The sequence below is a fragment of the Ambystoma mexicanum genome, chromosome 11, assembly GCF_040938575.1.
Source record: "Ambystoma mexicanum isolate Mex_15411 chromosome 11, UKY_AmexF1_1, whole genome shotgun sequence".
Taxonomy (NCBI): domain Eukaryota; kingdom Metazoa; phylum Chordata; class Amphibia; order Caudata; family Ambystomatidae; genus Ambystoma; species Ambystoma mexicanum.
Window position 1 is genome coordinate 1,239,109,976 of NC_090934.1, and position 10,882 is coordinate 1,239,120,857.

At 44.2% G+C, this 10,882-nt stretch overlaps 1 protein-coding gene across 2 annotated transcripts in view; it reads left to right on the plus strand.

Moving 5' to 3' along the window:
• ADPGK (ADP dependent glucokinase) overlaps positions 1 to 10,077 on the plus strand; it is a 63,890-nt gene extending 53,813 nt beyond the window's left edge. The window contains exons 2-7 of one of the 2 annotated variants that reach the window (XM_069624614.1): positions 288 to 513; positions 1,315 to 1,377; positions 2,319 to 2,439; positions 3,536 to 3,732; positions 3,834 to 3,932; positions 6,712 to 10,077. In XM_069624614.1, coding sequence (XP_069480715.1) covers positions 288 to 513; positions 1,315 to 1,377; positions 2,319 to 2,439; positions 3,536 to 3,732; positions 3,834 to 3,932; positions 6,712 to 7,269 — 1,264 coding nt within the window. In that variant the 3' untranslated portion in view covers positions 7,270 to 10,077. The remainder of the gene's footprint in view (positions 1 to 287; positions 514 to 1,314; positions 1,378 to 2,318; positions 2,440 to 3,535; positions 3,733 to 3,833; positions 3,933 to 6,711) is intronic. The other variant, XM_069624615.1, reaches the window with a different exon arrangement.
• Positions 10,078 to 10,882: the final 805 nt, after the last annotated feature.

The following is a 10,882-nucleotide window of genomic DNA, read 5'->3' on the forward strand; positions in this document are numbered from 1 at the left end:
GTACTAGCCATGCAGGCTACCGGGATTTTAATTTATGTTGTGTTTTCTAGAAAAAAGCAAGGAAGGTGGTTCCTGATACAGCTGTTTAGAATTGTAAATTTAAGATTAAATGGATTTGCAAGACTGGGTTGGTAGGAAGTTGTGATATACATGTTATTTATATGCATGCTATAGGTTTAGCATCGCATAATGTGATTGTTGGTTAAGGAATTGTCACGTATCAAGAAGTGTAACGCTTTGAGGATGATCTTGTGGTGGGTGTTAATCCTATATATTTTTTTCCGCAGGGTGAATGCCTGTGTGGATGTGGTGCTCTCTGGTGTAAAGCTGCTTCAAGCTTTGGGCCTGAATCCCGGTGACGGCAGAGACCATGAAGTGCTGCGCTCCAGGGCAGACCTGAAGGAAGCTTTTGTTCACTTCATGGAGAAGGGGGCAGCTGCAGAGCGGTTTTTCAGTGACAAGGAGGCCTTTCAGGCCATTGCCCGGGCTGCCTCTGAGTATCCGGGAGCACAGGTAGAGCTGCCAGGGTTTGCTTCAGAGTTGTATTTTCATCATGGGCTTGTAAAGATATTTGGGTCAGTCTTTGAACCATTGAAGAGGAAAGACCTCTATCAGGTAAAAAGCCATGACCATGAGCAGGGTGAGGTGTAGATGTCTAAAGGAAGCAGTACTGTCATTGTGCAAAGCATCCCAAACATGGAGGAAACTCCATTAATGACGGAGCATAATCGGCCTTAATAGGTTGCTGTTCTTCTCAAGACTCTTGGTCATATGCTCTACAGTCCTAGAAGATGACTCCACACATGTGTGAACTAGGCAGTGGTCACTGGTATGACAGTCTGTAATTTGGAATGCAGGGTCTGACTGATCTCCACTCTTCCTCTGCACTTCTGAATAAGGAGATGCTTGCTCTTTTGTTTAGATGTACCCTGCACTACAGGACTCCAAGATGGATCCTTATGGAAGGTGACGGCTTGCAGGGCTGGGAGATATTTGCTCGAATGAATGTGACCGGCTTTGCAGGTCTGGGATGGCCACTAGCCTTGCTGGCTGTAACACCCCTCATAGGACTAGATGAAAGTTGCAGTGATGGTGGCGGCTATATCTGTAGGTTACTAAGGGTTTTTTCACCCAGGTAGCTTGCCATTCAATGGTCACCTACGGTTTGCACCCTGCTGAAGTTGGTTGTATGTGATTAGGCAACAAGTGTAAAAGAGAAAACAGTCCAGCCTTTGTACCTCATGAAACCTGTATGTTGTGACACCATCTTTTTGAGGAAGTCTTCCATTTTTGTTTTTGTTTGTTTTGTTCCAGATCTATGTAGGCGGAAATGCTGCTCTGATTGGTCAGAAACTGGCATCTAATCCCAACCTTACAGTAAGGCCGATGAGGCAATTGCACACTCCATATCACTTGTCCTAGTTCTATTTACTGCTCTTGTTTCCTCCCCCAGGTGTGCTCTGCTCCAAGGGTCCCCTTGTTCTGTGTGTCCCACAGGTCTCCTTTCCGTGTGTTTTTTTTCTGCTCATAGTCTCCCACATTCCATGTTTTTTTAATTTTTTTATTCTTTAGGTCCATGCATTTCTGTGCTAGAAGCAGCATGGTGGGTTTCGGCAACATGGGTTTCATTGGTAAATGCTTCTTCTGCAGTACCCGTTAATCGAGGTCCTCCTGTCCTGGGACCCCGAATTTCCATGTGCTTTCTTCACGGGCAGACCCGCAAAGCTTTCTGCCACACTAACCTGCTATGTTTATGTTGTCTCTGCCCCAATTTAAGGGCAGAGAGTGCTCTTCAAATGTTTTTCTGCCAAAGGTGTAGTCTCTTTCTATGGGTGTTTTTGCACCAGGACCCATTCATTGGATATGTGCAGGTGTCTCTCAAATTCCCACTTTCCATGGGCTACCTGAACCTTTGGACCCTCTGATTCAATGATCCCCCAGCAAAGAACCACTCTTTATTTTACATCTATCTGGTTAATCTTGGGCCCCATTTGTGGGTTTTTTTTCGTGCACATTACGGATATTTTTGCCATGTGTTTTTTCTGCTCCAGCTACGTCCACCTGTCCATCACTAGGCTCTGATGTAAGTTTCGGTCTAGAGACCCTTGATTCCTGCCCTCGTGGGTTGAATAGAAGTGGACTTGTGTGTTCTGTGTGATTCTTCTACCACAATGGGGCCCTGTTTTCTTCTTATCATGCTTCTGCTTCTATCTTGGAGTTGGTAACATTTTAGATTGGTTTCCTCAAGTCACATATGTTCCTCTGGGACACATCGTGCATGGATGGTAGGGCTCCACTTACCTTTTTTCTCTTTGTAGGTTCTTCTTTGTGGCCCCATCGGCCCGAAGCTGCACGAACTACTTGATGAACAGATTGCAGTCCCACCAGAGTCTCTCCAGGAGGTTGATGAGTTCCACCTGATCTTGGAGTTTAAAGCAGGTAATGTGTGAGCTGGGGTAAATTTAGTAGCAGTCCTTTCAATCAATAACTTCACACCTAATACCTGTATGCGGATGGCAACATGCTGTGCTGCTTACATTTCGTTTTTAATAAACAAAAGAAATGTTATTGTTGATCACGTTTACAAGGTTAGTGTAACATGAAGCCACGGATTTGATCGTACTTGGCAAGGTGCCTATTTGTTTTAATCTTTTGCTCCAAACTATGGACAATAAATTGGCACCGTCCACAGAACTACGTTTTCGAAATGGTTATCAAATGTGTGATTTCTTCAGAATTTTTTTTTTTTTACTGCTCCAAAACACTCATGTACATCGCGGATCATTACGGATCACTTTATTTGTATGGTGTTTAAGGGGACACCAAAGACCACAGTGGGTCAGGCTATAAGCTCTCGCTTCTCTAGCACCATGATTTCAGATGGGTTTCATGACAAAGCAGTTAGACTGCCAATAAATGCCAAAATGCATCGAAATATTTGATCGCCCCTAATCAGATGCACTTGTTTGCTACATGGAAATGATGTTATGTAGTATAATAATTTGTTTGTTTGGATATTCAGGCGACAATATTGGAGGATACTAGCAAGTCAATTGGATGTGGAGGAGTGGTACTAATGACAGGATTCATGAGGCCTATTGGGGGTGGGGAAGGGGTGAATGGCTTTCTGGATAAGAATCCTTAAATGGCGTTAATTGACAGATTGATTAGGGGTATTTATGGATATAGAAAGAGTTTAACAAAGTCCAATTGAAAGGACAAGGAGTTATAGGAACTGGCCTTGAAGAGTGTTCAGTAAAATAAGAATTTGGTAAGTTATTTTATTATTAGTTTTAAGATCTGTCCTGAACGGTGAAGAAATCTTACATCTAGTAGCATGCTATCGGAACTAGGATACTGAAAATGGGACCCACAGTAGTATATTTAGTGAAGTTGTGTCTTCAGTTTCTTTTTGAATGGAGTAATTCATTATCCAGTAATGGGTGACTGAGAGACTGATGGCACCCCAGTCCCCACTAGGATTATGAACTATCACTGCTGCTGTGACCTTGCTTTATTCTTTCTCCATCACTAGGAGAAGAGTGGGGTCGGAGCCGCGCTCCCAGCGCCAGTCGCTTCATTTTCTCCCACGATGTGTCCAATGGGGCCATGAACATGCTAGAGGTTTTTGTGGCAAGCCTGGAGGAATTCCAGCCAGACTTGGTGGTTCTGTCTGGCTTGCATATGATGGAAGGACAGAGCCCAGAGACCCGGGAAAGCAGACTGCGAGAGGTGAGCTACTCTCCAGCCTTGGGTTGTATAGTGTCTACACCTTAGACCCATTTCTGATGTGATTATACTCCTGTACTAACTGCATCACTTATGTCCTGTAGGCTGCTGCTTCGATCTCTGATATCCCCAGTGATATTCCTGTGCACTTGGAACTGGCCAGCATGGTTGACCGTGATCTTATGAACAATATTATGCATCAGGTAACCAGCACGCTCCCACCGTGTCTCTGCCATCCCCTGAGCTTTCAACTTTTGTCCCCAACCATTTCCCATTCCTGCTTATTCCTTTCCCGTCCTCTTTGTGCCTATCCCATCATTGGATGTCCTCTGTTAATTGAAGAAGACATTATTTAGCTGTAAAAAATATAGGTAGAGCAGTCTTAAAAAAAAAAAAAGAAAAATGTCTGTGGGCCAGGTAGAGAGCGAAGATAAAACGCCTTCTCCACTTCTAAGGAGATAGCAGCTATTTGACTAACGGATGAGTGAGCAGTGCCTAAACAACTTAAAGCATATATTTGCTTTAAGGAATGCTTTACAAGCAGGTCTCCATCTACTTTTGGTGCTCACATAGATGTTCACCATGCATCCGGGATGGAAAGGACCGATTAGAAGAACTGCTATTGGGTACCCAAAAGTGTGATGGCTTGTGGGAATTATTGTAAAGTGGTAGTGCCCCTGCTTTCAGCTTATGTTTACATTGCCTACAGAGGGGCCCACCTGCGTCATGAAAGTATTTTTAAAATCGTGTGACGAGTTAAACATACACAAGGAAAGGGCTGAAATCATCACTGCTTGCTAGCGAACTGAGCCTTTAGGTTACACGCCCAAATTTTGGAGGTTAACTGAGGAGCATGTTCTAGCGTTGTTCCGTGTGGTTTCCTTCGCTGGTATTCTCTGATATGGATTTTTGGGCACTCGCCTGGAAAATCAAATCTTGGGGATTTGATAATCCCTCTTATTAGATGAGTTCATTATCCTATTCTGTAGTTTATGGTAGGATTCCCTTTGTGTGATAATTACTGTGCACCCAAACACCAAATCACTGCTTTAAAGCAAACAAAACTGAGGTTTCCCCAAGCAAATGGTGGAAATCAGTTGGTTAAGAGGTGATTTAACACATTTTTAGTATGTTGATGGAAAGTAGAGGCTGTGGAATCCACCCACTGTAACTGAGAATGACATTAATAATTGTGATACATGGGGAGGGTAAACTGCCGGCTTCTTGTGAATCCCACTTCCCCATCTTGTTATTAAATGGGGAAACCAAGGTTTTGGCCAAGATGCTGGCAAATAGATTAGCGAAGGTGATTGCATCCCTGCTTCATCTGGATCATTGCAGCTTTATGCGCGGGAGATGTGCTGAAATGAATTTTGGGAGACTATATGGCCTTATCAGGGGACCCCAGAGCCCAACCATTGGTGCTCTTATTGAGGGGCTCGGATTGCCTGTGACTCTGTGGCATGGGCGTTTATTTGGGCTCTGTTGGAAAGGATGGGCTTTGGCCCAATCTTTTTGAGCTGGGTGGGAGTGTTTTATACAGCCCCACTGGCTTTAGTTAAGGTCAAAGGTCATAACTCCAGGATGCTTTCTGAGTCTTAGTATAAGACAAGGCTACCCCTTCTACTTTTTGTCATAGTAGTTGAACCCTTTGCAGAATGGCTCAGAAGGGACCCTGCACTGGTGGTTTTCCAGTAGCCCAAGAGCACAGAGAATATGGTGTCTTTATATGTGGATGATCTCCTGTTGTACAGAAGTGATGTCAAATAGAGCTGATTTCCTTGGGATCCTCTCCTCCATAGATTCCTGGTGGATGTTAACGATTGCTGCTGCTGCCTCTCCGCCTAATCGGAAGGGTTCTGTCTTTTTTGGGGGGAGGTGGAGTGAGTTATTTTAGGGTAATTAGTGTCATTCCTCTATAATGTGTAGTTGATGCCATATAAAATACCTAAACAGTAGTGTGGAACGTGGGATTTGAAAAAACGGTTGGGAGCAAAATTGGAATTGCTAGGATTGCCTTGAAAACCTCATGCAGATGTACGTCGGATGGTAGGTCTAGACCTTCAGAAGTAGTACTGCCAGTAGGAACAGGCTGGGGATTTGACTGGAAAGGGGTTATGAATGGCAGTAAAAATTCTTCATTGCAAACTAAAATTATGCATACTATAAACCCCCACCCTTCTGCAGGGAGACCGGTTGCAGGAATGGATAAATACAATAGAATTTGGGGAGGAGAGGGCTCCACTGCTAACTCCCTTTCAAGATAATTACTTGGGAACCAGGCAACGCATGGGGTATCATGTAGGGGCAAGATTGGGGCAGTGGGTTGGATATATGGGTAGGCGTGCCCCGTTAAATCACTTTATAGACATTCGGGAGAAATTTCAAATAGTTTGGGGAAAATTCTACCAACAGCAATTTCGAGACACAGCCGCGTACTAAAGGCGAGTTTGAGTTTTAAAGGCTTCCTGTCTGAAAAATGGGTGATTAAGGGGAGAGTAGAGTAGAGTAGAGTCGAGTCGAGTAGAGTGTTAGAGAAGAATTAAAAGCATGCCTACAACACTGAGCCCTAAAGGGCATACACCCAATATTATCCAAGCAACATGGTTTACTTTAGAGATCTAAACACAGCAAAACCACATTTGAGAAGGCAATTGCAGTATTGAGAAAATCTTTCAATACAAATAAATGATCCCACGGAGAGAAGGTGCAGCGCAGACTTGCGGAGGAGATGGAGCCAGCTCCTACTTTTTAACAGATTATTTACTAAGTGTGGCACTGCAACCATAAGTACCGTACAGAGAACAGTCATACAGTCCCATTTTCTGGTGCTTTTACATAGCTTGAATACGTGGGTGGTAATGTGCAGAGGGATGTGGGACAGTAGAAACCTGAAAATGGCACTCCTTTTGGAAAGGCATTGCTCTAATTGTTCATTCTTGGTCATTGAGTGCTGCAGTTTCATTCATCTGTTTCTGTTAGCAGGTGTTTCCCTTGTTGAACTCCCTTGGCCTGAATGAGCAGGAGCTGCTGTTCCTCACCCAGTCTTCCTCCGGTCCGCACTCCTCCCTGGCCTCCTGGAATGGCATACCAGATGTTGGCGTGGTCAGCGACATAATCTATTGGATCCTGCAGGAAAATGGAAGGACAGAAGACGGCAGGGGCTCAGATCTCACACGAGTTCACTTCCACACTTTGACCTACCATGTGCTGGCCACTGTGGATGGCTATTGGGCCAATCAGGTGGCGGCTGTGGCTGCTGGTGCCCGTGTAGCTGCAACGCAAGCTTGTGCCACTGAAGATATTGATATGAGTCGTGTTGTTTTGAAGGCACCTATGGAGTTTACAACGTCTGGGTCTGATGACCATGTCACAAAGATATCATTCAATCCACTTGAGCCTGTGTCACTCTGGAAGAGGGGTACTGTCACCTTCCATTACACCCCTGTCTTAATCTGCAAGGATCCTGTCCGGACTGTGGGACTTGGAGATGCTATTTCTGCTCAAGGACTCTTATTTTCTGAGATGGCACAACAGTAAGGGTAATTTCCTCTTCCTGGAGCAAGTGTGCGTTGAGACTTCAGGCAACCCTTCCTTTTCAGGCAGGGTAGACATTCTCTCGAAGGGGGAGCTGGTGGAAGGAACTTTCAAAAACACTCCAGAATTAAGAGATTATCGTTTAGACATGACTGGTGTAAATGCACCCTGCACATGAAGAGGTCTTCTGCAGCCTAATTAATGTCTCTATTGTTTGTGAGTGAGGAGTGTTGCGTCTTGCAAATTATGCTGCGGTGGAAGTGGTATAGTGGTCTCCATCTCTGCCACTCGGGCATGGGGGATAGTTTTGCTCATTTAATGGAGCCTACCCTGTGCTTCAGGAATAGTTATGGGTTGTATGTAGTCTGTGGCCTCCCTGCGGCAGGGAACTCGGCAATGCACAGCACTACCATCTCCACCAGCAAAGATTTGTGAAGTGATCCCCAACACTTGCATATCAAAGGCTTGATAGTGGTCAGTTAGGCCTGCACATCAGACAGGGCAAATTCGAAATCCCTCAACCCACCTTAGATAAATTCTGTTCATGGGTGCAGTTGGCGTAGTATGCGAACCGTACTCTTACAGTGTCCTTCTGGAATATAATGGCAACCGTAAAAACGAGTAGTGTTTTAAATGGCTCCTTCATTTTTAAATTCCCCAATTTTAAATGGGGACTGTATGGGGTTAATAGTTATTTACCCATGAAGTAAATATCCCATGCCACCTGAACTCCTAATTGGGGAATATTTTAAAAGTTGGTGGAATGTTAACAAGACTACTTTTTTTTTTAGTTTTTTTTTTTTTTACCCTTGATGTTGTATTCCTCCAAAGTAGGGTAATCCTTCTGAATTGGAAACTTGCACTAAAGAGATTATGGCTTATCTTTATTCTCCGACGACCAGTGTTTTATACCGAGAGACTCCCCCCCCCCCCCCCCCCTCAAATCTTCTTTTTGTTTTCTTATTTATAAAATTTAATCGAGTATGGATGTGTTAGTGTTTTTTAAGGAGGAGTGCATATTTTTTTTCTCATCTAGCGGTAACGGTTTTTTGTAATGTGTAAAACAGTTTGCTTCAAATGAAGAGACCAAAAATATTTTGTTACCCTTCTCCCCAACACCTTGTTAGTTCAGTGCGCTAATGAGGTATGTTACTCATGCTGCTGGATCTCAAGTAATGAATGGGCAGAGGGGCAGAGCAGCCTATATTTTCTAGCCTGGTATCCAGGAAAAAGGAATGACCTCCTTGAGCCTTTTGGGCAACTTTGTAATGTCTTAAGGGAGTAGATAGTTTGCGTTTGGAAATCATGGTCCTGAAAGCAGAGCACCCTTCTTCAGTGTGCAACCTCAGCACCATACCATACGTGGACGATCTTGGCGCTAGATGGTTTCTTTGCTGTGGTGTGCCAGGAGAACTTTAGAAGATGGCCTGGAACAAATAATCATTTGCTGCAATCTCCAGAAGCGGTGGGAAACCCACACTGCTGTACATATGAACAACCTTTCAATGTCTTCCAGCCATTTTCTTTTGTCATTACTGCTGTATTGCCTCCGGCGTAGCGTCTTAGTCTGGTTTGGAAACTTTATTATGCATATGCTTTTTCGCTGGAGTTTTCTCGGTTCCTGAGGATGGGTACTCCTCATGGACACAACCTGCAATGCCCTGCCTCGTTAATTTGCAGGGCGCCAATCCTTCCTATAGCTGGCCACTCCTCTTGGGACACCCAACCACCTGATGATAATTTAGGCACCCATCTTATCTAGGACTAGGTGCCCATTTAATTTAGACAATGAACAGCACCTTCATTAACATGTTGTCTCCACCCTTCCTTAGAAACTGGGCCCCCTTTTGGGGCATGGGCTTTCAAACCATTTGCAGGGCAAATGCTGACCCTCCCTACGACTGGGCACCCACAGTCAGGATTTAAGCAGAGATGCCCCTTACTTTGATGTGTGCCCATCCTTTCTTACGCTGGAAGCCCCGCTCTGGGGCATAATTTCAGTAGCATTCCTGTAAAACTGGGATGCCCTTCTTCCCTACATCTTGGCACGCCTCTCTGAACAGGGAACAATGATAGCCATCCGCGTTAACACGCTGACCTTGTTTAACCAATCAAGATTATAAAACCCTTCCAAAATCCCACTCATTGCGGCAGAAGAAACCTAAAGAAATGTTACTGACCTTTGGAAATCGTTGTTCTCGCAGCATTGCAAACAGCTTTTTGTTATAGCCGCAGTAGGAGCAGACCTTGTGGTGGATGATCCTTCCTTCCTTCCTTTTTTCTGTTTCGTTCTTGATACTCTGTTTGTTCAATGGTTACAGGTTGTGTATGCCCTGCTAGGATATATGTGGTTATGGGTCTTACAGCCAAAACCAGCTACCGAGGGCTGTGGAATCCATGGACAAAATGTGCCCAAATCTTGCATTTCAGAACCAGAGGAAGCCAGGTGGCTGCACATCTTTGCTGTTCCAGAAGAAGAAGAATACTGTGGCTTTCCTTGATATGAGAATGAGGTTTCTATTCCCGTCACCGCTGCTTGGAGAGGTCATGCCCATAAGATGTCATTGGTGTTGAGGAAGCGGTCATCGGCTCTAGAATACAGGACTATGGCTGGTCTCATCCAAGCCAGAGAGTCTTCATCCTTTACTAAGAACATTTGTATCCCAGCCATAAAATGGAGTCTCAGGTTTGGGCAAGTCCCAACAGGTGTTTTACTTCCATCAAGGACAACTCTGTAGGATAAAATATTGTATATGATGTTACTTTGCTTTTATTTTATTTTTGCTTTCTTTATAAAAACAGTGTATTAAAGATAGTGGTCTGCTTCTTTATTGGTGTTTTCTTTGTGATGAGACTGTTAAACCTGTCTTGCCCTGCTTTGTCTGATTTCATTCCCTAACTTCCTTCCTTGCTGACACTTGTATTCTCTTCGTTTAGCTCTTTTTGCACACCACATCTCTGAAAGATTACCATATTTTTCTACTAGCCTTTAGCTATAATGCCTAAATTGTTTTTGGTGCAGCACTCCCAAACCTGCTGTAAATCTAACACAAAAGGTGTTCTTTTTCTTTCTACTCTTTCCTCTGTTGGTTTTTCATAACCAGACTCCAAATCCTTTGAGCACAGCAGACTGAGTGTGGCCCAACAGACGGACGTTCAACGGCCTTTCCTATTTTTTCCAAGTTTGTATTCTCCTCTTACTGTAGCAGATTGACTGCACTCGGGAGAGAGCTTCTAAGTGCTGCATGGGTTCAAGAACAAGAGTCGCCCACAATCCTGCCTTAAGGCATCATCCTCACTGTTAAAAGGTGTGATAATCTGCATCATTTTTGCATACTATAACCCTGTCTTCTACCTTCTGAAGCCATCCAGCTGTGAATGGCAGGCAGATGCACATATCGGCCTTTTACTGAGGCTGGTCATCATGGTTGGAAAGAATCTCTCAGACACTGGTTATTTGCCGACTTGCTGAAATCGTGGCACTCTATCCAGTGAGAACGAACAGTGGCAAATATCCTGTTTTCTTGGATGGTTCCCACTCTCGGTCTACAATTACATTTTAGCTCACTGTACCTTTCACAGAGGGGAAATATCCATTGGCATATGTTAGCCCCTC